The 25452-nt window shown below is 49.2% G+C and overlaps 2 protein-coding genes across 2 annotated transcripts; one reads left to right on the forward strand and one right to left on the reverse strand.

Annotated features, from left to right (window-relative positions):
* Positions 1-13752: 13752 nt before the first annotated feature.
* Positions 13753-14163, reverse strand: LOC136351570 (uncharacterized). Its single transcript, XM_066303748.1, has one exon. It carries the CDS (start codon positions 14161-14163, stop codon positions 13753-13755), a length of 411 nt encoding a protein of 136 aa, XP_066159845.1.
* Positions 14164-23428: 9265 nt separating this feature from the next.
* LOC136351571 (uncharacterized) lies at positions 23429-24988 on the forward strand. Its single transcript, XM_066303749.1, has 3 exons — positions 23429-23875; positions 24068-24382; positions 24764-24988. The coding sequence occupies exons 1-3, from the start codon at positions 23429-23431 to the stop codon at positions 24986-24988; spliced, it is 987 nt and encodes a 328-aa protein (XP_066159846.1).
* Positions 24989-25452: the final 464 nt, after the last annotated feature.

The following is a 25452-nucleotide window of genomic DNA, read 5'->3' on the forward strand; positions in this document are numbered from 1 at the left end:
TTGCATTGATGATTCACGAAAGACTGATCCAATCGCTTAGATACCCTGCCCTTGGTCACCGGTCGTCTTTTTTTTTTCTTTTGCAAACAATCTTGGATGGATACATATGCCCTATATAAAAGTTGTAGTTATCAACGGTAACAATAACATTATACAGGATTTTTCCTTTGAGACCATTTACATCATCGAATATGCATTATAAGTGATAATATCTATCAGGAAAAATATTTTTTTGAATTTTTCAAATGACCTCAAATGGAAACATGCCATGTATTGAAGTTGTAGAACTCAACTAGATCTACAATATTATAATTGACAATATTTTTATTTGAGATAGTTTATAAGCCCAAATATCTATTATAAGTTGAGATTTATATTGAGAAAAACGAAATGTTGAATATATTCTATTAATGACCTCGGATGGAGATCTTCCGGATATAAAAGTTGTAGAACAAGACGTTTTCATTTGAAGTCACTTAGAGTGTTAAATATATGTTACATGATTCAGAGTGGAATAGTCAAAAGTCAAAAGAATAATAGATGAGTTGGCAAGGGTGCTCTTTGTAGAGTGGAAGGCATCAGCTTCAAAACTCATCAAACACATAGGTGTGTACATTGCTTGAAATTTCATTGATATGTGGCTAGTGATGTGTGATCATGTATAGGATTGCTAGTAAATTTCAAAAGATATTTTGAGTTTTTTTGGTGTATTTAAAATTCAAAAATAGTTATTGGTGATTTGTCATTAGTGATGGTTCATAAGTTATGACCCATGAGAGATGAGTCACAAAATCATAGATTTGTGGGTAGTGATGTGTGATTATGTATAAGATGGCTAGTAAAACTCCAAAGTATTTTTTGAGTTCTTCTGTGCATTTAAATTTTAAAAATCATGATTCGTGATTTATTATTAGTAGTGGTTCGTAAGTTATAGCCCATCAGATATGAGTCATTAATGATGGGTGGGAAGTTACGACACGTCACCGATGACTCACATATGACAGGTGACATTTTACGATCCGTCATAGATGACTTACTCACCAGTCACATATGACTCATCTATGACGGGTGTTCATTGAGATTTGTCATCATTGGCCACCCACCTGTAACCAGGCCTATACCCACCACAAGTATATGGGTTACAACCCTTGAGAGATGAGGGGGTCTGTGGTGGTATTGATTCAGCCACACCTTGTCTATAAATAACTGCACTGCACTCACATGTAGTAGCTGATTTCAACACTGGGGCTAGCTAAGTATTGATGCCTACCTGATTGAGTTGTGTGATCGAATTAAGCGGTATCGAGCATGCATGAGGAATTCCGAGGGATTAAGGCATGTGAAAATGGTGATTCCGTGGTGTGGGCTACATATTGAGAATGGGACGCAGCAGGAATCTGAATTCAAGGGCCTGTTCAGATCCTTTCGGAATGGCAAATAGCAAATGGCATAAGTTTTGATGGCAAAAGATTTGGTATGGAGTTGGTGCTTAGATGCATTCTAAAGTTTTGCCATTTTATCACTAAAGAGAGAAAGAGAAAGAGAAAGCGCGTTGTCTTGGAACATTTTTTGGTAAAATTTGCTACCCTAGACTAGCAAATGACAAATGCCAAATTGCCAACTTTTGCTACTAATGTTTAGATAAAATAGACAAAAATGCTCCAAAATGGTAAAACTTTTACCATCTTAGAGGATCTAAACATGCCCTAAGAATAAGATAAAAAGAACAAGTCCATTTCTATGCTAGCCGGCCAGTGAACGGAAGCTATGCTAGCTGGGAAACTTCAACAGACAGTGATGACCTTTACCATGGTAGTAACGAGAAGGGAGAAAACTGAAAACAGAGTGCAAAAGTACTGAAAATCCTTGTGTTTGCTTCGAAAGTGTCCCATTAATTATTTTCGTTCTGTTGTTGCATGAGTGTTATACAACAAAACATGCATCCGTGAAAATACATAAAAATGGAAATTATTTGGTAAACCTTGAGTTGTGAGGGACAGGCCAAAAGAGGGATCAGCCAGCCATAGCACCATGTACAGAGCTTTACTTTTTTTTAGAGAAGTTTTTTTTACCCGGCCTCTATATCCAACTAGATATATGCAGTCTTTTTAAACTAGAAACTTAGTCTATCAATCAGAAAACTTAGTCCTCAAATAAACCAATCTAAAATCCGCTCCTATGCAGATTTTGAACTCAGGACCTTGAGGTGCTACTCGATCAGGTCGCTACAACCACTAGGATACATGTCCTTTCAGAGAGCTAGAACAGCCTAATGACATTGTCTGTAAAAAACCATACTACTCATATTATTATTCAGTCTAACTCCAACCTGTTCCTGTGTGCCACAGCTGCCAAGAGCTCGAATGTTGATGGCCCATCCAGAGGGCAGTGGAGTGCGTCCTCACTTGTGGACGATGTGCCATGGTGACATTGTTTGTGAATCCATGCTTGTTTGTGTGGAGGGCATTACTTGTTAGGAGTGCGACGCATTGGGAATAGGAGCCAAATCTGTTAACATGGAGGAGCATGCTCAACACGGCGGTGTTGGCGGCGCGTACCAAATTATGCTCTGCTTTTGTGATTAAATGGATCCGAAAGTTCTAGTTTCATGGTAAGTTTTTTAATAAATCTATAGTTTTATGATATTTGACCTTAAATATATAGTTTTATGATAAATTAAATGTTAAATATGTATTTTTTTATATAACATCTTAAAATATATAGTTTTGTGATAGTTTAGTTAATGTATCCGTAATTTTGTGAAATTAACAAAAAGAAAAAAAAACAATGATCGTTGCAAGGACCAGTCCCATCCTACTGGCAAAGTGGCCAACGAACAAACTAATTTTTTAGCCTTAGCACCCCAACAGATTGGCAATAATCCATCCCAAAATTTTATTTTGGTTTCCTAAACTGAATATAGGAAGTGAAAATACTCATCTGTCAAAGAGAATATAAAACTAAACCGATTCTCTAAAACAAAATAGTGAGCCCTCTGCTAAACTACTGAAATCCTACCTCGTCAACGGGCAATCTCCTCGCACAACCATCCTAGTCCCTAGCCCGATGTGGGAAGTCATAGATGCAACAGGAAAGCAGCACTGCAGCAGAATGAGATGGATTGGAAGCCCTCGCAGTCCTACAAGTAGAGACCGACAAACCCAGGTAAGAGAACTTCAAATATTTAGTAGCAGGGGAATCTGTTGGAGTAATTTTTTGTCCTAAATCCCAAAAGTTTTGGATTGGGAACAATTAAGCCAATCTATTTAGTGATGCTAGCTCTTAGTGATGGGGAAGTGTTTTGGCCCCAAATTCTTTTAGGATGTTCTCAATCCACTCTATTGGACACGCTCAACCCATTCTAATACTAACATTGGCAAGTTTGTGCTCGTAGTTTCATACATACACGTCTAGGCACATATTTCTTGGTCCAAACTAAATTTGAGGTTGCAATATTCCGTATAATTTGTTGAAGACCGATTGCCATAACTGTTTTTGCTGGCCTTGCAAGAAAAGAAGAACTTCAGAGGGCAGGTTGTGCTACAAGCAACTTGTGGTTCTGAGATGAACAGAAAAAAAAAGGAGCGAACAACGTGCACGTCATGCCCAGTAGCCACCTACACCAGTCCTGAATGTCTGAACTAGTTTTCCTAAAAAGAAAATACTGGTTGAACTACAAGTATAGACTTTAAAGAGATTTGCTCCGGTCCAACAAAAAGTATCTCGAGATACCGGTACCTCACAGTGTTAAATCGTTTATGATCGTTGGATCTAGCTGGACAGGATGGACACCGTTAGATCCAATGATCAGAAACGATTTGGTACTGTGAGGTACTAGTATCTCGAGGCCTTTTTTTTTTTTTTTTGACCGGAGCAAATCTCGACTTTAAAATGGCGTCTACGAGCCGATAGTCAGCCTATAAATCACTGGTCTTTACCACTAGGGGGACCATGAAATGGGGCATACATCACGGCCAATGGAGTATGAAGAGCTCTGCTAAGATAGGATTGGGATGCACCCGAAATCGAGCCACGGAAATACAGGAGCTCCCAAAAGGAAATAGGGATGCAAATTGAACGGTAAGTAGGCTAGCAGGCTTCTCGCCCCACGGTGGTAGGCACGGCGGAAAGCTCCGCCATGCGGGCGCCGTTGGTCGGCAAGCCAGAAGAGGGTGCACGTCAGCAACTCAGCTTGCACCATACTGAGCTAGCAAGCACTTGAGCTATATTCAACATGCAACAGAACTACAAGCACTGACATTCGCAAAATGGTTTTGACCTGATATATAACTGACAGCGGGGGATTAATTAACAGGTGTTTACCAATTCAGCTTTTGGGGACAGCTAACTTAATTCATATAATTGCCACACGAGGGAACAACATTTTTTTTTTCTCCCAACTTCAAGATGAATAATTCTCAAGAAATTATTTTCATGATATACCAATTGTCGTTCTTCACAAGTTACAACCACAACCTGAAGACTCTAAAACTTACGTGTCCTGAAATTCTGCTTACAACTCACCAGGGGATCTGAACCTTGATTAATTATTTCCTGCAACTGTGCTTTTAGCTTTCATGAACTATTCCTCCATATTTCATTCACCATTTTATTCACAAAGTGTTGCCGATCATGCCAACAATTGAATCAAAATCTTCAATGTGCCCTCACGATTCAAGGTATTAGAATTTCGTGTTAGACACGGTAGTCGTCAATCATGTCTTGTCTCTCAAGTCTGAACTTTTGAACTCCGTGACGACCTGAAGGAAGTTTCTGTCGAAACAAGATTTCGGCAATACTAAAAGGGGTGGCTATCAAGCTAGAAAAGTGGATGGGTTTGGAGACAAAGGATTTACACAGGTTCAGGCCTTCTTATTCAACAAGTAATACCCTACTCCTGTCCGGGGATGAATCCGCCGAGTGTATTATTGGATGTATAATCTCCAAGAAAGTTGATGTCTCAGGAAGAACTCGGACCCCTCCTTATAAAGGGGAAGGAGTCCGTATTACAAGGTATAACTCATATCCTTATCAGAATACGAGAGTACAGATAAAATACAATCGTAACCGACTAAGCCTTAGGGTATTTCCTTGACGTACAAGTTAAGAAACAAACCCGAGATATAAATAAAGATATTCTATCTATATTCGGTATCCTATATCCAGTCTAAATATAATCGCCGTGTAGATATGGGGTATCCATAATCTCCACAGTAGCCCCCGAGACCTTTGCAGTCAACAACATAGCTTTCTCAAAAATAATAATCCGAGTGCTTTAATTTTTCCCTGCTAAGGCCTGCCGAGTAGCGAAGACAAAGACTGTAAAGGGCGAAAAGATAAAAAACATGGTGCATCGAATAGATGCACCTAATTAGGTGTAGCCCCCGACTATATGATTAGTTAACAAACTAAACATGTAGTCGAGAACAAAATAATAGCATAATCATGTATCATATGACAAAAGCATATGCGGCGCCCAACAAGGCATTCAGCCGACTGCTTTTCAGCCATAGTAAAAAGTATCCGAGTGAATAACACGCTAAAAAGTTCACAAATGAACATATTTGACAGGCATCTGAGTAAAAAACTCTAAAGATAATCCATCAAATATTATAAAAATCATGGTAATTGATAAGTCTAATAGCCTAGGCTATGACTCTCACCATAATTAAAATAGGCATATAACACGCCAAGAGAATGACCATTGTAAAAACAAGTCATCCCAAATTAACCCAGACAGCTTTTGCAGCCTAAAAAAGCTTACAAAAATAGTATAACACTTTTCTGCCGGGTACCTTTTAATTTGCATTGCAATAATTCCGAAGAATTATATAACCGCATTAAAAAGGATTTTATCAGCATTGGGCCACACCATTGCGAGCATAAATTGCCAAAGCAAAAATGCCTAAGTCCCTAAGGAGCACAACGGGCCACACTGTTAATAATATTGGGCTGAAGTACTTATCAGGCCTAGGCCCATTAGCACCCCCGAAACCCTTAACAAAAAATCCCGAAGTCTAAGCGGCGCTTCGTCTTCCCCGCCGGAACTCTCGCCATTTTCCCCATTCCGTGCTATAGTACAGAACTGCGCCGGCGAAACTAGGGTTCACCATTCCGCTCCAATCCACCTCCAAAAAGTTCACCAAAATCCTCCCCGCGACTCACCGCTTCAATTCCACATCTCTCCCCAGCCATCCCTCGAATCAAATCAGCTCATTCGGATCAAATCGATGGCGGAAGAAAAAGAAAGCTTTGAAGGCCAATGGGCGTCGTCCGACATGACGGAGGGAAACTTGAAGGAGATGGTGGCGCACGGCGTTCTCCCAGCCAAGGAGATTATCGGATGGCGGCCAGCATGTGGTGAAGCTTTCCCAACCCCCGATACACATGAGGTCGTGGTTTTCTCTCATTTTTTCTATGGCGGATTTGCTCTTCCAACCTCAAAGTTCTTCCGTGGGATATTGAACTTCTATGGAATCAGTTTACATCATTTGAATCCAAACTCCATAGTCCATATTGCAAATTTCGTCCATGTCTGCGAAGCTTTTTTGGGCATTAGGCCTCATTTTGCTCTGTTCCGCCGAATCTTCTTCCTTAAGCCCCAACCGAACAAAAACAAACCATGCGTAGTTGGAGGGGCTGGATTTCAGCTGAGAGGGACTTTGAGCCAAAAGTATTTTTCTATGCCCTTCAAGACTTCAAACAAAGGATGGCACGCCAACTGGTTTTATGTTCAAAATCCCGAGCCCGCTCTTCCCGAGTACTCCTGTCTTCCCCCAGTATACCAAGATACCTGGAACTCTCTTCCCATGGGAGATGAAGCTGCCCAAGCCTTAGAACTGATGGAGCGCATGTTGAAGCTCAAAGAGCAAGGCTTACAGGGAGAGCAAATCACTCGGCATTTCATTAAGTGCCGATTAGCTCCAATCAAAGAGAGATCTCGTACAGCATTCGAGTTTGACGGCAAACATGATCCAAACCGTGAAGACCCAGATTCTCTGGACTTTAAGATCATGAAGGAGAGGATGTACAAGATATTCTCAAATGCCATTGTCGTCAGTTATTCGCATCTGCTGCCAGTCGTGCCATATAATGCATTCAATCCTCCTCCGCTGGTATGTATCAGAACACTTCAAACCGTGATCAAAACATAATTTTGTCTTCTTGTTGAATTAACTGACCATGGAGGCATTTCATTCAGGAATTTGCTTTGATAAAGTCTGACCCCCCAATCGCTCAACGCTGATCCCCTCGTCATCAGACCGTTCAGGGGAGTGGAGGACCAAAAATCAGGTCAGACTCCTAATCCAAAACTCCCAATCCGACTGGGCAGACAGATTCTCGCAAGAGAAAGCTTGTGATGAATGACGACGAAGGCGACGACAATAATAAATTTGGGGATAAGGGATCACCCAAAAAATTACCAAAGCACACTGCTCCGAAGAAGAAACTGTCTAACCGCCCCATGCCAAAGTTTAGAAAATCCTCCAGGTATAAACCATCCGGTACCGTTTCACTTCGACATGCTTCTCTCATGAAGATAATACTGAAAACTGGAAGGAAACTTTGCAGGAAACCGTCTGACATAGATCCATCCGGGAAGGATTCTGATCCGGCTAACACAGAGACAGGTTCATCCAAAGAAGCTGGGCCGACTACTGAGGACCAGCCGACTGGAGCCTAGACTTCAACTGATAAGGTCAATCCAAGCGACCAGCCCCCGACTGGAAACCAGTCGGCAGAAGCAGAAACCGCAACAAACCAAGAGCCCCCGACTGGCAATCAGTCGGAAGTAGGTCCAGATCAAGAAATTCCTGAAGTTGAAGTTCAGGCTACAACTTCCCAGAGACCGGACGCTGGTAACGACCCAACGCCTGGGTCTCCAGATAAAGGGCAAGGATCACCTCACGCTCAACCGGAAATCACCTCAGGTAACCCATCTTCTCAAGTAATGCCAATCTGAATAACTCCGATTTGCTTGTCTAATGTCTGGGAATACATCAGGACCACTAGGCGGTGACAGAGATGAAATCCCTCGCATAAAGGCAGCTGCTGACTCTCGTCCCCCCATCTTAATCAAATGGTGGGACGAGAACTTGCAACCTGCAGGCATTGTCATAAATCGACAGAAAGAAGACGAAGAGGTGCGCCAGTTGAAGAAAGCACTCGGAGAAGCTACCCGCATTGTAAATGTAAGTCTTCCAGGTGGCTGCCTTTGGTGACCTTGTTTTTTCTCAGCAAGACTAAACCGTGAATCATTGCGCAGAGAATCCATCTCCGTAATGAGGCCAAAACCACAACTTTAGAAAAGCTGGTTCCTCATTTAGGGACCCTTGAAGCGGTTAGGGATCAGCTACACGAAGCCAAAGAGCTTGCCAAAAAGACAGAGCATGATCTAAGGGACCGGATTACCCAACTCCAGGATTCGAACTTTGAACTAAGTGGCTCATCAAAAGGTAACCTCAAGATCTGCCCCATTAATTTGTGCTGTTATAATTGTATCCTCAACCGTCTGGAATCCAAACAGTGCAAGCTGCCAAGATAGCTCAACTGGAGAAACGAATTCAAGCCTTAGAAAATAACAAGGCAGAATTGGCTGCACAAAGGGACTCGGCTTTGAAGGAGGTTGAAGGTATTGTTAGCCAACAACCTGAGTTTCTCTCTTTGATGCAGCAGATTATTGACATGAATTTGTTATTGTAGACCGCAAGATCAAGTCCCAAGCCCAGTTCGACGTCCTGGTTGGCAAGATCAAAAGACTTGAAGGAGCCAGGGATGAGGTCGCCAATGCTGCTACCCCGCTTGTCCAGGCAATGTTCTATAATAACAATGGCCCGAGTAGATTCGATGCTTCCGAAGTGTTTGACAAGCTGAGAATCGCTTCGGACACCTATTTCAAGAACATTAGAGAAGCCGGAAGCATGGGAGCAGGTTTAGCGTTAGCAATGACCAAATCCCTGTACCCTAAGATCGATATTGATACTGTTGATGGTTTTGCGGACGGGACAAGCGAAGAGGCTGCCCTTGATCTTATCAACGACGCTCAAAAAGCAGCCGACAAGATTGCTGGTGACGTCGTAGATCGGTTTCAGGATACCGACCTTAGGCCGACTGGTAACAATAACTCTGATGATGAGAAGACTGATACTGATTAAATGTAAATGTATCGAATGCCGAATGATGGAGGCACAATTTGTACAATACCGGTATATTTATGCTGTGCTTGGTGTTTCTAGCTTAGCTGTTGATTTCTTAAAAGCCTTTATCAAGCTTTGTTGAGCCTAAAACCCGCAAAAGCTATTAAAAACTTTCAGTCCTCGTAAACTAAGTAGAAAAATCAAACAAGGCAATGATAGACCAAGTAAGCAAACTGAATTGATAAAAAATCACACTCCATTATTATTATGGTAGCCCCCGACTGACAACCTCAAGAAGAAAGCTTGATGTTGACAGTCAAGATAGGGAGATACATGGATAAACTTAAGCGTAGAAGCGACGAAGATGTTTGATATTCCAGGAATTGTCAACAAGTGTACCATCTTCACGCTTGAGTCGATAGGAACCTGGCCGGGTGACTTCAGAGATGATAAATGGCCCTTCCCATAGAGGAGATAACTTGTGCCGATCTCGTGTAGTTTGAATTTTCCTCAAAACCAGGTCGCCGACTAGGAAAGCACGGGATCGAACATTGCGATTATGATAACGTCGCAACCCTTGTAAATATCGGGCCGACTGAATTAAAGCTGCTTTGCGGACTTCTTCCAATCGGTGCAGATCATCCACTCGGTCCTCTTCGTAGCGTTCTTCGCGAAAATTGCGAAAGCGCAAAGATTCGAATTCAACTTCACTAGGCAACATTGCTTCTGCCCCGTAGACAAGGAAAAAAGGTGACTGGCCTGTGGCCCGACTGGGTGTAGTTCACAAAGACCAAAGTACTGATGGCAGCTGTTCCACCCATTTTCCAGCATAGGGTTTTAGCCGGTCAAAAACTCGCGCTTTTATCCCTTGAAGTATCATGCCGTTGGCTCGTTCGACCTGTCCATTGCTCATGGGATGCGCTACTGAGGCATAGCAAATCTTAATTCCGAAGTCTTCGCAAAAGTCTTTAAAAACTCCGCCAGTGAATTGTGTGCCATTATCGGTGATAATCCGATTAGGCACTCCAAACCTATGCACAATGTTGATGAAGAAATCTCGAGCTTTATCTGCTGTAATTGTGACAACCGGTTTAGCCTCAATCCACTTGGAGAATTTGTCAATGGCCACAAAGAGATGCGTGTAACCGCCGACTGCCCTTTTGAACGAGCCAACCATGTCGAGCCCCCAAACCGCAAACGGCCAAGACAGTGGGATTGTTTGCAACTCTTGAGCTGGTAGATGGATTTGTCTGTCGAAAAATTGGCAACCTTCGCACGTGCGCACAATTTTATCGGCGTTGGACACTGCAGTAGGCTAGAAAAAACCCTGCCGGTAAGCTTTGCCGACAATGGTGCGTGCGGCGGCATGGTTTCCGCATATTCCAGAATGTATGTCTTTCAACAATTGCCTCCCTTCCTCTAGAGATACGCAGCGTTGCAGAATTCCTGAAGGGCTTTTCTTGTATAACTCGGCTTCATGAATAACATAAAGCCTGCTTCGCCTTGAAATCCGCTCGGCTTCATCTTTATCTTGGAGGAGTTCTTGAGAAGTCAAAAATCGTATGAGGGGCTCTCTCCAGTCGGCTTCAATCATGGCTATGTCATGAGTGTCCGCAACTTGAGTTGTTTCTTTCTGAGGTACGGTCGGCTCATAAAGGTGTTCGACGAATACATCGGAGGGCGCCACCTCGCGCTTGGATCCAAAGTTGGCAGGTCTATCGGTGGCTTCATTGTTGTGTCGGAGAACGTGACTAAGCTCAAGCCCATCGAAGTTGTCTTCCAATTTGCGTGCCTTTTGTCGATATGCCGTCATGTTGTCGTCAAGGCAGGACCACTCTTTCATAACTTGGTTGACGACTAGCTGTGAATCGCCTTGAACTATTAGACGCTTGATCCCTAGGGAGATCGCGATCCGTAGTCCATGGAGGAGCGCCTCATACTCTGCGACGTTGTGGGATGCGGAAAAATGTATCCAAAGCACATAACTTAATCTTTCTCCAGTTGGGGAAATTAAAACCACTCCCGCTCTAGTGCCCGAAAGCCTTTTTGATCCGTCAAAATGCATGGTCCAGTGCTCCATCTTTTCTGCGGGGGTATCCTCCTGGCACTCGGTCCATTCGGCGACGAAGTCGGCTAGCTTGATTGAAGTTCGGGGCTTGAAGGATATGTCCAAAGACATCAACTCCAAAGCCCATTTAGCAATCCGTCCGTTTGCTTCGCGGTTGTGCAGTATATCGACGAGCGGAAACGATGTGACCACCGTTACCGAGTGACCTTGGAAGTAGTGAGATAATTTCCTGGTAGTAATCAGAATACCATATAACAGCTTCTGAACCTGAGGATATCTCGTTTTGGAGTTAGCTAGGACCTCGCTGACAAAGTAGATCGGTCGCTGGACTTTCTGGACGTGGCCTTCTTCCTCACGCTCAACGACCAAGACTGTGCTCACAACCTGGGAGGTGGCTGATACATAAAGTAACAATGGCTCCTGCGGGTGTGGCGAGGCTAAGACTGGTGGCTCGGTGAGGAGTTTCTTGAAATCTTCGAAGGCCTTCTGAGCTTCGGGTCCCCACTGGAAATTGTCTGTTTTCTTTAATTTGAAGAAGGGCATCCCCCGCTCGCCAAGTCGTGAAACGAATCGGCTGAGCGCCGCCATGCATCCAGTCAGCTTCTGGACGTCTTTCTGGGAGCTTGGCGGTTTCATGTTGAGGATAGCAGTAACTTTCTCCGGGTTGGCTTGTATGCCTCTACGAGACACCATAAAACCAAGCAGCTTCCCTGACGGTACTCCGAAGGTGCATTTTTCAGGGTTTAGTTTCATCCTGAAAGCGCGGATGCTTGCAAAGGTTTCTTCTAGGTCCGAGATTAAATCATCCTTCTACTTAGTCTTGACGACTACATCATCCACGTAAGCTTCGACATTGCGGCCAATTTGCGTTGAGAAGCATCTCTGAATCATACGTTGATAAGTTGCTCCTGCATTTTTTAGTCCGAATGGCATGGTGATGTAGCAATAGGCCCCAAAGGGCGTGATGAATGAAGTCTTCAAGCAGTCGGATTCCTTTAGTCGGATCTGATGATACCCCGAGTAGCAATCCAAAAAACTGAGTAGCTCACAGCCGGCGGTCGAGTTGACTACCTGGTCAATGCGAGGCAACCCAAAAGGATCTTTAGGGCAAGACTTGTTGAGGTCGGTATAATCGACACACATGCGCCATTGCCCAGCTTTCTTCCGAACTAGAACCGGGTTAGCCAGCCTGTCGGGATGAAGGACTTCTTTGATGAAGCCTGCTGCTAACAGCTTGGTTAATTCCTCCTTGATCGCGTCCTTCCTGTCTTGTGCGAAGCGGCGGAGTCGTTGTTTAATAGGTTTAGCGTCTTCTTTGACATGTAAGGAGTGCTCAATCACCTCTCTAGGAATACCAGGCATATCAGATGGTTTCCACGCAAAGATATCTTTATTATTTTGAAGAAAGGTGACGAGCGCGCTTTCCTATTTACAATCTAACTCGGCGCCTATTACAGCAGTTTTAGTGGGATCAGAAGGATCTAGGGGAATTTTTTTAGTCTTGGCTTCGCCTTCTCCGCTCTTTGAGACCTTGGTCGCGGGCACTTCTCCTTCGCTTGCCGTGGTTGCAGCCAGTCGGATATCTTCTCGGGCAGACGCCATCTCGCGAGTCTGGGCCATCTCGCAACTTTCCTTGTCGCATGTGACGGCTTGCTTGATGTCGCTCCGTAGGGATAGGACTCCTCGGGGACCAGGCATCTTCATCATCATGTAAGTGTAGTGTGGGACGGCCATGAACTTGGCTAACGCCGGGCGTCTGAGTATGGCGTGGTACGCTGTCTCGAAATCGGCGACTTCGAAGCAGATATTCTCCGTGCGGAAGTTTTCCCGAGTGCCAAAGGTAACCGGAAGGGTGATCTGGCCGAGTGGAGTTGCAGATAACCCTGGAATGACTCCGTGAAAAGGCGCATTGCTTGGTTTTAACTCGGAGCGAGGAATCTGCATGTCATCCAAGGTTTTGGCGAAGAGGATATTTAGTGCACTGCCACCGTCGATGAAGGTTCTGCGAAGCTTGACATTACGGACCACTGGGTCTAGTACCAGGGGGTACCGCCCCGGGTGGACCACTCGGTCGGGATGATCCGAGCGGTCAAACTTGATTGCTGTCTCTGACCATCGAAGATATTGGGGTGTGTCGGGCTGAACAGCGTTAATCTCCCGTTCGGTCAACTTTTGCTTTCTTTTAGATTCATAAGCCAAGGGGCCACCGAAGATGTGGTTAAGCTCCTTGCGGTGGTCTTGAAAACCTGCCGGGGGGTCGCCATCGTCCTTCTTCTTCGACGTGCTTTGTTCTTCGTCGGAGTTCTTCCGTGTAGTCTTGGTGTATTGTTCCGCGAACTGTTTGTAGACGAAACAATCTTTGGCCACGTGGTTGGAGTTAGGATGATGCGGGCATTGGGAGTTCATGATCTTGTCGAATGTGTTGACGCGTGAACGCTGTCGAGAAGAGTGAGTAGCGGTTGCAACAAGTTCCTCAGGCTTACGCTTGCGGTCCTTATGATTGTTACTTCCACCCGCTCCCGTAGCCAGCGTATCCTTTTTTGGCTTCTAACTGGAGCCCGACTGCTTTGATGCGATGACGGCGTCTTCAGCCTTGGCGTACTCGTTGGCTTTTTCAAACATAAGTTTGACTGTTTTGGGAGGCTTACGCCCGAACTTGTCGACCAATTCTTCGTGACGAATTCCTTTGGTGAATGCGGCGATGATAACATCGTCGGTGATGTCAGAGATCTTGTTGCGTTGTTCAGAAAATCGCCGGATGTAATCTCGAAGAGATTCTTCGGACTTCTGAATAACGTTGTAGAGATCGAATTGTGTGCCGGGGCGCTCGAAAGTGCCTTGGAAGTTGGCGATGAAGTGGTCGCGTAGTTCGGCCCAAGATCCGATTGTACCACGGGGCAATACATGGATCCAGGACCGGGCGGAATCTGCTAAAGCCACTGGTAAATAGTTCGCCATGGCCTTGCTATCTCCTCCTGCTGCGCGGATTGCGAGACCGTAGACGGTAAGCCATGATTCCGGGTTGGTGGTACCGTCATACTTCTCTATTCCAGTCGGCTTAAAGCCGGCTGGCCAATCCACTCGACGCAGGTCGTTGGTGAAAGCGGCTACTCCGTCTAGGTCATCGTCGTGGCGATCCGGTGAATGATGATGGCCTCGAGTTGCCCGGCGCTGTATGATCGTGTCGCGAAGATCGACGGGGCGATGACGAGGTGGCGAACGGGGTCGTTCCACTCGGCGCTCCCTATGATGGTCGGGAGCGAGTGGACAGATCGCTCGTCGTGACCCCTGCTCCTGCGATTAGATCATGCGCCAGCGATGCTAAGGCTTGGCTGGTGGTAGTCGTGAGATCGAAGATGAGGGACTCGGCTACCGCTCGGCGTGCGGACGCTTCCGGAGTTAACTGGGACCGAAGCCGTAATCATGGTCTTTGTCTGGTTCAAGATGTTGACGACGTGGTCAGACTGATTGAGCTCGTTTTCCTTGAGGAGGGTGTCGAGGAGGGTGATCGCGGCAACAGCATTCTGCTGTGGGGTGCGGAAAACCGGTGTACCCTTAACGTCTTGTTGGCCGATAAGATCTCGCGCTCGGCGCCCTGCTTCCAAGGCTCGTAGCCGCCGGTCCTCAGCCTCCTTTGCAGCCCGCTCACGCTCCTGTTGCTCACGCCGTAGCCGTTCTTGTTCTTGTACTTGACGCTCCTCCTCCAGTCAGCGTCGCTCGGCCTCGCGTCGTGCTTCGGTTTCCCGGGCTTGGCGTTGCTCCTCCGTCTCGTTATCGGCCATAAAGACGCCGAAATAGAGAGGGGTGTAGTTGTCTTCTAGGCTTTCATCGAAATCGTCGAGATCCGGGTCGTTGTTGCGAAAGCCGAACTCATTGTACTCCACGATCTCGGTCGGACGCGAGTCGACGGCGGGAGAGCTCCAGTAGCCATCCAGCTGGTCCGTCGAAACTGAGCCGAGTGGCTGGAGGATGACGCCGACTTCCCTGGAGCTAGGCGAGATCGGTGTTGAAGCCGACTTCCGCCTAGGCCTACGGGATGGGGACGCTGTGGTGGTGAAGACGGCTGCCAAATCGTCGGGGAGCTTCATTAGGATCGGTGGGTAAGCCCCATCATCTCGATCTGATGACGTTGGAGAAGATGCAATCTCTCCCGAGTGGTTTGAAGCCGACTCGATTGAGATGGACTTGGAGTAGATTTCAGCCGCGTTTGGAACTCCAAACGGGACTGAGATCCGGCTCTCTCCCGACTGGTCCGATTCCGAGTCGAGGAGAGAGATCTTGCCGAAGTTATTGGTGACGAAGTCGAGGCTGCCGAACCGAAACGCCTGCCCGGGTGGGAAGACGAGGTCGTCGATGCCGGAGACGGAACCCATTGCACTGATCGGCGAAAAGCTTGACACAACCCCTACCTGGCGCGCCAACTGTCGAAACAAGATTTCGGCAATACTAAAAGGGGGTGGCTATCAAGCTGGAAAAGTGGATGGGTTTGGAGACAAAGGATTTATACAGGTTCAGGCCTTCTTATTCAAGAAGTAATACCCTACTCCTGTCCGGGGATGAATCCGCCGAGTGTATTATTGGATGTATAATCTCCAAGAAAGTTGATGTCCCAGGAAGGACTCGGACCCCTCCTTATATAGGGGAAGGAGTCCGTATTACAAGGTATAACTCATATCCTTATCAGAATACGAGAGTACAGATAAAATACAATCGTAACCGACTAAGCCTCAGGGTATTTCCTTGACGTACAAGTTAAGAAACAAACCCGAGATACAAATAAAGATATTCTATCTATATTCGGTATCCTATATCCAGTCTAAATATAATCGCTGTGTAGATATGGGGTATCCATAATCTCCACAGTTTCAGAACAAAAGACAGCTATTTGCTTTTAATTTTTGCGGCTTACAATCAAAAGCCGGGTCTCTGACCTCTTGTCTAAATTTGCTTTTATTTTGGATGTGGGTTTGGCTATCCTTGCTGTTTTTCAGCAGTATCATAATGCATAATCAGACAATCACCTAGCCCCAACATTATTCTCTCCAGGTCCAATCTGTTTCACCCGAGCTTTGGATTCCCACGCCTATGCATTCTTAGCTTTTAATTCAGCGGTTATCTTTTTACAGAGATTGGGGACGTATTCCATCACTCTATATTGATTTTATTTTTCTTTCTATTGATTTTATTTTTCTTTCTCAATACTAAATTTTATTGACCATGTGCCTGCTGATAGAGGCCGAAGACGTAAACCATTTCCATTATTTAAAAAAGAAGAAGCTGGTAGCAAACACAGTTTGGTTCCCAATTTGTTAATTAAAAAAATGATTTGGTTCTCACAATCTAGTTGTCATAGAATTTTTCTTCACACCGCCACCTATTGAAATTTCCACACATCCACGGAAAGATGGGCATTGTCGTGGACAATACCATGACGACGTCAAGCTTATATATACAAGCGGGATGCATACACGGAACTTGTTAGTTTGCTAATGGAGATCGGCAACAATGCCATCGGTAGCAGCCTATTTCCATAGCACCGGTCCTTCATCATTTGACCACAATGTCGTGGAAGGGATTATAACAACCCACATGGATGATGTTACGTCGGGCTATAGCCTAGTGCACGATGCCAAGAGCATAAGTTGTGTTCCATGGCTAAACTCGAACTGTGGAACAACTGATCAACCTCAGGCCCAACTACTCAAGTCGAGTCTGATCGATCGTCGCCTCCATGAACATGTGGAGTGCAAATAAGCCGTTGCTTGACTCCACTAGTTAATAGCTTTGTGAGTATATATGACATTACTCATTTGCTCAACATATAAAGTGAGACAACTTTCTAGTCTACATGATGGAATTCTTGTGCATGTATTTGACTTTTGTAAGAGGAAGAGCAACCCATGTTCCGTCTCGAAACCAAAGAGATATATACGAACTACTAACAGACATGGCAAGTTCGAGGTGGTGCCATAAGTGATGAAGATAAAGATTAAGTATGGGCACGCAAAAGAGAAAGCCATTAGGACATGATTAATTGAGTCTTAATTATTTTAAACTTGAAAAATGGATTTGTCTAATATTTTAGAACAACTTCTATATAGAATGTTTTTTTTTGCACGAAATACACCGTTTAGTAGTTTGAAAGTGTACTAACGGAAACCAAGATAAAATCTATATCTTAATCAGAAACAAATGAGGCATTGAGGTGCACTAGGAACGATATGTACCGAGAATTTTAGTGCGTAAGGGATACAAGACATTAATGAGTGTTTGATGTTTCCAATGGCATCAAAGTTCGGATCGACAGTGTGCTTTACTAGTCTACTGATTACGGAGTAGTGGTTTCTCATGGTGTGGTTTACTATCAGAGAAACACTCTTAGGCCAGTCACAATGGCTAGTGTCATTGCACGGCTACCCAAAATATTATACCATCTTCTCTCAAATGAAATCTTTTATGAAACAATCCCCACAGTGGAGGGGTTTCACTTTGACGTTTCCAAGACTAAGCAAAGCATTTAATTGATACAAGTTGCTGGGATCATTTGTACCCAAAATCCGGCGCGGCGCGGGAGAATGCGGAGGTCGCACGGCGGAGGCGGACGCAAGAGATCCGGTGAATGAAACGAATCGGCCTCAACGGGGGTTTCACTCTGTTACCGAGGACTTGGAAACGACGCTGACGAGTTTCACCAGGATGAAACTCTTTCCTTCTCTCTCATCCCCATTTCATGCAAATAATCATTTTTTATTCAGTCTTACCCCTATTAAATGTGCATGACACACCAGTGAAACCCCCATTGTGACTGGCCTTATTGATGTTGATTCCAAACTCCTCGTAGATGATGGTTTTGGAACCGGCATTAATATAGCGAAACTAATGATGGTACCTATAGAGGGTGCACCCTTTTTTGTGGACTGTTCTTACCCCTATGCTAATTAACAACTAGTTTCTTGGGAGTAAATCACATGCTAGCTAGCTGGTGTGTACCTAAGTGTACTTATGATGTGCTTGCAAGTGAAGGCTTCCAACCTCCACTCCCTCGTTACCAGCGCGCATGCTTCTTGAAGTACTAAACATGCATTTCTTTGCAAAATAATTTCTATAAGAAAGTTGCAACAAAAAAAATCGTATTAAGCCATTTTTTAAGTTTTTTATAATACTTAATTAATCATGTGCTAATACAAACCCGTTTTTCGTACACGGGAGAGAGGTTCCCAATCTCTCCTCCTTAACATAACCTTTAAATGTACAAATGACTTTAATGTTTACATATGTTGTAGCTGATTCAACTCTTAAAACCGGGGCTAGCTAAGCATTCACACCTATCTGATTGTGTTGTGTGTGCGAATTAAAGGGGTATCAATCATGAGCAATTTTGAGGGATTATGGAAGGCGGAAATGGTGATGACTTGGTACGTACATACTGAGAATGGGACGCACCAGGAATCTGTATTCAAGAACAAGAGGAAAATTAAGTCCATTTGTGCGTTGTAAGCCGGCCAGTGGACAAGACCCATGCTAACTGAAGAACCCGAATTGCTCCAAACTTAAGACTGATTTCCTGTTTAACATAGCCAATTGTACCGCGAGGCCATGAACATTTGATCACAACCTTTTCTGTAGCAGTGGGAGAAACAACCAAGAAAAATATGCACAGCTACAAAATCTTTTTTTTGCTCGGAAGGCGTACATCCAATTGATCCCAAGCCTGTGATGTTGCGTGATTGTTATAGAATACGCATGCATGATGCATCCGTGAAAATACATCAGAAATGAAAATCATATAGTATAGGGTCTTGACGATGCACAAGGGCAGGACGGGTCCACCGCTCGCCTTGTGCATGTGTAACGAAGCAAATTTTTAGACTTCTAGCATTAAATTCTCTGTATGGTGTTTTGATTTAGGGTTAATTGGATCCATGCCACTGCAACTTTGCCAAATTGAAAAAATGCCACTACTATTCGTCATATCGGTTACATGCCACTCGAAATTTCTAAAATTAGAACCATGCCACTCCAGTTAGTTCTTCCGTCCTCCTCTCTCACGCCGTCTTGTTCCCGTCCTTATCCCCCTCGCTCCTTCCCGTCCTCCCGCTCCCAGGTGGCCGGGGATAGCACCACCACCTTCGTCGTCCTCGCCGGCGCAAGGGTTGGCGGCGGCGGTGCACGAAGATGAGGCCGGCCTGTGCCCTGTGGTTCCCGTTCGTGCTCGCCAACTCGCTGGAGAAGGACATCTTCTCGGACCTCTTCTACGAGGCGCCCGTCGCGGCGGCGGCATCGGCTGCGGCTGCTGGCCCGGGCGCCGATGGCGACGGCGACGGTGAAGGCAAGCCTTGCAAGGACGACACGGCAATGGCGGAGGAGTGTGGCGGGCCGAGCGCGGCGTCCGAGGCGCCGCGCGACCTGATGCCGCCGCCTAAGTCGATGCACGCGTCCTGCTCGAGGCAGCAAACGAGCCTTGCGAACGGCGGCGACAACGCCGGGGACCTGTCAGAGCTTGTCCGGGCGAGGACGTCCGGCGGGGCGGGGTGGCGCGGCGGAAGCCGGAGGCCGGTGGCGCCGCGTCGTCGTCGATGCTGAGCGCGATCGGGTTGAGCATCTGCGGATTTGGTTGGATTTGTTCGGATTTGTTGAATAAATCTAGCTGTTTTGTTTGTTTTAGTTTTCCCTGCTTTCGGTTCTTTCTACTTTGCTTAGTCAAACACAATTTGGCTTTGTTTTCGGATCATGTGCAGTAAGGCTTGACACGCGCTGAGTTCGCGCGGAGCTGGTGTCGTGCTCGTCGTGTCCTGGATTGTGGGATGGCAAGACGTGGCAACGGATACGTGCGCACATTTAGGAGTCCACTTTGACGGAGCACGGTGCTCCTCACCGGGAGACCGCACGGGCCCCCCTTTGCCGGTTCGGCCGGGGGCTCAGGGTGAGATCTCAAGCTCTCCGTGTATATGGGAAAATCGCGACCTCTCAAAAGAGCATGAAACACAAGCGATGTATACAGGTTCGGGCCGCTGAGAAGCGTAATACCCTACTCCTGTGTTTTGGTGGATCTATGTATGAAGGAGCTACAAAGTGTGAGCCAACCTCTCCCTTGTTCTAGGTTCTGAATCTGGAAAAGATCATCCTCCTTTTCTATGGGCAAGGTCCTCCTTTTATACTTCAAGGGGATACCACATGCACCCTTCCCTTTCCAAACTGGACTTTTCTTCTCTTCATAAATGGACGGAGATTTGCACGGTCGTCCTCCAAGCATCCTCCTGACGGGACGGCACACACCTACCTCCACTCGTGCCTGAGGCGGGCACGTCGTGGGAAGGTGGCAGTGTGCTGACGACATGAGCAGTGTCAGACCGGTCACAAATCGGTCATTCTTGTCCACCACGCGTCGACTTAGCAACGTGTATGTTTGCCCTTCTTCAAACAACATCTTGCTTGTAATGGTTAGGATGAAGCCTGGCATATATCGATCGGGGCTAACGTGTCATCTCTGGGATGTAACACGCTAGCTCCAGCCGGGGACGAGTGCCTAGAAGCTCTCGTCTTGACAGGATGGGGCGAAGCGTGCGTCTGACCGCCTGTCGCCACCTAACCCGCGATTTGACCGGTCTGTGACTGGTCACAGACCGGATAATCGAGTGCACTGCACTGCACTTCGTGCGGCGTGACACGCTTAGCCGAGGCGCAATAAATGCGGTTAGGTGAGCCCCGCTGTGCTCACCTAACCCATACACGTGGAGTAGAAACCGCAAGGGGTCGGGGCGCCTCGGCCCTCGGGGGCGAGGCAGGAGTGGTCCGACCCCCCCCCCTCGGGGAGACCAAGAGGTGGGCGCACACATCACCCTCGGGCTCGACGTCCCCCGAGGGTGCCAGGCCACGTGGGCGATTGTGTCTGCCTCAAGCCTCTAGTCATGATACTCCCGGTCCCATGTCACCGACAGTAGCCCCCGGCGTTATGCAAGGGCGATCGCCCTTCTTATGGGAAGCGGCCGGGTGTGACGCCACTCCTAAAGCCTGGTGACAGGTGGGACCGGTCTCCATGGTTGGGCAGAAACCCAACGGTCTCAAACCATGCACGCCGATAATGGTAATTTGGCTGTCAATAATGGGCGGTCTCTTCAAGACTGCCACATCACCTGAGCGGCGCACGAATCTGGGCGAGCCGATTTGCTTCGCCTGGAGATACGGTAATGTCGCTTCGGTCGGCGAGCGTAATTAACGCGCGCACGATACGATCTATCTCGACTGCTACAACCGCATATCCACCTCACGCGCCGCAAGCGGGCGAATGGGATCAGTGGAAGCGTGGGCGCGAGAAACGAGGGGGCGAAATAATGGGCGCGAGAAACGAGGAGCCGGGCACAGCGTTGGCAAGGGTATAAAGGCAGTGAGGATGGGACTTGTTTCCTTCCTTTCGCCATCATTCCCCTTGCCTTCGCCGCTTGCGCCCTAACTCCTTCTTCCCTGCGCCCTTCTTTCGCCACACGCGCTCGCTCTCCATCTTCTCTTCGTCCGGCGCCATGGCACGGGGCTCCGCACTGCTTGATGGTAGTGTGCTGCGCCTTCCCGCATCGTGAGCGAGAAGCAGGCTGGGTTGCCGCGCCGCTTTATGCCGGAATCTGCCACCGGCCGTGAGATAGTCATGCTGGGCGAGGGACGCCCGGCGCCAGACTACCCGGGGAGGTCCGTCTTCTTTCTTCCCTTTGCAATGGCAGGGCTGGTTCCGCCATTTTCTTCTTTCTTCATGGATGTCCTGGAGTTCTACGATCTCCAGATGGCGCACCTTACCCCCAACGCAGTGATGACATTGGGCATCTTCGCACACCTGTGCGAGATGTTCATTGGGGTGCGCCCATCTCTTCGGCTGTTCCGGTGGTTCTTCACCGTGCAGTCGGTATCGCCACCGTCGGTGGTCGGCGGCTGCTATTTCCTGCCGCGGGGGCCGGTGCTGAACCGCTACATCCCCTGCGTCCTCCGCAAGAAGTGGGATGACTGGAAGAGCGACTGGTTCTACACCCCCCTCGCCGACGAAGCGCGCCTCCGACTTCCGAGCCAACCCCCGGCGCAGGCCTCCAGCTGGCGGGCGCCGGTAGATCTGGGGGATGGCTATGACGCCGTCCTCGACCGCCTCGCGGGCCTGCGATCCCAGGGGCTCACCGGGGCCATGGTGTACGGCGACTACCTCCGTCGTCGGATTGCGCCGCTCCAGCGGCGCGCTCGGGGCGCCTGGGAGTACACCGGGTCCGAAGACTACATGCGGACCCACCAGGGAGTCAGATGGGATTGGGCTCCCGAGGACTTCAAGATACTGGTCCAACGGGTGCTAAATCTCAACTCCGTTGAGGCGTCCCTCATCCCCCACGGTATCCTCCCCCTCTGCAGCGATCCAGATCGCGCCTCCATCTTGACCATTATGACGGCGGTCGGGGCCTCAGAGGAGCAGGCTCCTAAGGGCCATGACGGCGCAGGCGGGAGCCGCCGAGGGGATCAATCTACCCCTGGAGGGGGTCGTGCTTCTGGGCCCCGCGTCGGGGGCTCGGGGAGCAACCGCCCTACCGACGCCCGGGGGAAGAGGAAGCTGGGAGGAACACCTCCCCCATCTCCTCCCCGAGGGGGCGGGGCGGTGCGTGCCAGCAGCAGGCGCCCGGAGGGGGCCGCGCCAACATCGCAGCCCGAGGGGGAGCGCAAGAAGAAGCGGCTGCGCAAGATGGGGGAGACAGAACCATCCCGGGGAAACCTAATTTCCCCTCCAAGGTGGTCATTTAACCGACCCCCTCGCAGGTTCGTCCCACGCTCATTGCGACCGTCTTTTCTTCTATCCCAAAAGCAAGTTTTCTCTTACCCATCTTGTTTGCCTTCTGGTTTTTCTTTCTGCTTCAGTGATATCCCATCGCGTTCCTCCCACCATCCCAAGTCCGGCCAGTCCGAGGCCGAAGATCCTGCGGCCGCAGAGGCACGGAGGCGGGAATCTGACCGGCGAGAGGCCGCAGACCGCCTACGGGAAGCTGAAGAGGCCGCCCGGGAGGCCGCCCGGGCTCGCCAGGCTGAGGATACCGCTCGGGAGGAGGCCGCCCGGGCTCGCCAAGCCGAAGAAGCCGCTCGGGAGGAGGCCGCCCGGGTTCGCCAGGCTGAGGCGATGGCGGCTTCCGAGGCAGTTCGCGACGAGGCCGCGGGCGCGTCGCTTGGGCCCACCTCCTCGGGCGATGCCTAGGCGACAGCTTCTGGGATGGCTCGCGACGAGGCCGCGGGCGCATCGCTTGGGCCCACTCCTTCGGGCGACGCCCAGGACCAAACAGGTCCGGGGGACATCCCCGAGGCCGGCACGTCCATTGGCGGGCCGAGCCGCGCGGCATCTTCTCCAAGGCAGCTCTTTCCCATGCCTTCCGTCGCCCCGCTGAGCGCAGAGCCCCTTCTGCAGGCCCTTGCCGCCGCAAACACCGCGGTGTTGGATGGGCTAAGTGCCCAGGTGGAGGCCCTGCAGGCGGAGCGTGCGGAGCTCGACGCCGCATGGGCGCGTGTCGAGGAGGGGCGGCACTCGGTGGAGGCCATGGTGGAAGCGGGCCGCAAGGCACACCGCCGGCACGTCTCAGACCTCGAGGCCCGCAAGACGGCACTGGCGGAGATCGCTCGAGAGGTGGAGGAGGAGCGGGGGGCTGCCCTCATCGCCACCACAGTGATGAACGAGGCGCAGGACTCCCTCCGCCTTCAGCACGGGAACTGGGAGGCGGAGCTGAAGAAAAAGCTCGACGCCGCCCAGGGGGTCCTTGATGCCGCCGCTGCCCGAGAGCAGCGAGCAGCGGAGACCGAAGCGGCGCTCCGGCGGCGTGAAGAGGCCCTCGAGGCGCGCGCCATGGCGCTGGAGGAGCGCGCCTGCGTCGCGGAGAAGGACCTGGCGGACCACGAGGCCGCCGTCGCCTCCCGGGAGGCAACGCTGGTGGCGCACGAGTCGGCCTGCGCCGAAGAGGAGTCCGCACTCCGCCTCCGCGAGGACGCGCTTGCCGAGCGGGAGCGAGCTCTCGAAGAGGCCGAGGCCGAGGCGCAACGGTTGGCGGACTCCCTGTCCCTCCGCGAAGCAGCGCTGACGGAGCAGGCCCGCCGCAATTTGGAATCCGTCCGCGCCGAGAGAGCCGCGCTGGAGCAGCGGGCTGCCGACCTCGAGGCGCGGGAAAAGGAGCTGGACGCGAGGGCGCGCATCGGCGGGGCGGCTGCGGGCGAAAGCGACTTAGCCGCCCGCCTCGCAGATGCCGAACACACCGTCGCCGACATGCAGCGCGCGCTAGACTCATCCGCCGGGGAAGCCGAGGCCCTCCGTTTGGCGGGCGAGATAGGGCCCGGCATGCTGTGGGATGCAGTCTCCCGCCTGGATCGCGCCGGTCGGCAGGCGGGCCTCTGGAAAGGGCAGACAATAAAGCCTGCCGCCAACCTGGGAGGCCTTGCCCAGCGCCTCTCGAAGATGGCCGGGGCTCTCCAGCAGCTCCCCGAGGAGCTCGAGAAGACCATCAAGTCATCCTCGAGGGACCTCGCCCAAGGAGCGGTGGAGCTCGTCCTGGCGAGCTACCAGGCCAGGGACCCCAACTTCTCTCCGTGGATGGCGCTGGACGAGTTCCCACCTGGGACTGAAGACAGCGCGCGCGCGCAGGTCCGGGATGCCGCCGACCACATCGTCCACAGCTTCGAGGGCTCGGCCCCTCAGCTCGCGTTCGCCCCCAACTCCGACGAGGAGGGCGATGCCAGCGGTGCAGACGACGTGGAAGACGAGGCCGGCGACCCGGGCGCATCGGAATGAGCCCCCAGGCCCCCGCCAATCTTCAATTTCTTTCTTTTTCTTTCTTCTAAGGCCTTCAGGCCTGTTTTTTGTATAGATCAACTTATAATCTGCAATCAAAAATGATGAAAAAATTCTTTGTGTTAATTTTATTTTGCTATGCGAATGAGATGAGGATGATCTGTGCCGCGGTCCTCTTTTTGTGTCTTAGCTTGATTTAAGGGCCCGTGCCCAAGTCCCAGTCCTCGAAAAGCGCGGGTCGGGGCTAGTGCGTGGGGATATCCGCATGTCGAGACTGGCCAGGCCGGGAACGTGGTGACCGAGGGTTATGGGTGACCCGATTGTGGGTTTTTGCCGATTCCCCCCCGGAGTTCACCACGCCCCGGGGCACGGCTCGGTTCTGGGCCCCGTTTGGCGATTTTAGCTGACCGAACCGAGCCCCCGAGGGCAAGGTTGAGCACGAGTGACCTCATTTCAAGTCAAAA

This window comes from Oryza sativa, chromosome 8, assembly GCF_034140825.1.
Source record: "Oryza sativa Japonica Group chromosome 8, ASM3414082v1".
NCBI lineage: Eukaryota > Viridiplantae > Streptophyta > Magnoliopsida > Poales > Poaceae > Oryza > Oryza sativa.

What these genes read in the sequence shown, in the direction of transcription:
- LOC136351570 (XM_066303748.1), bottom strand. Translation starts at nt 14,163, where the DNA reads ATGGCGAACTATTTACCAGTGGCTTTAGCAGATTCCGCCCGGTCCTGG.
- LOC136351571 (XM_066303749.1), top strand. Translation starts at nt 23,429, where the DNA reads ATGGCTCGCGACGAGGCCGCGGGCGCATCGCTTGGGCCCACTCCTTCG. An exon ending in CTGCCCTCATCGCCACCACA is followed by an intron (nt 23,876 to 24,067) that starts GTGATGAACGAG and finishes GCGCTGGAGGAG; the next exon opens with CGCGCCTGCGTCGCGGAGAA. An exon ending in CGCGGGAAAAGGAGCTGGAC is followed by an intron (nt 24,383 to 24,763) that starts GCGAGGGCGCGC and finishes GCGAGCTACCAG; the next exon opens with GCCAGGGACCCCAACTTCTC.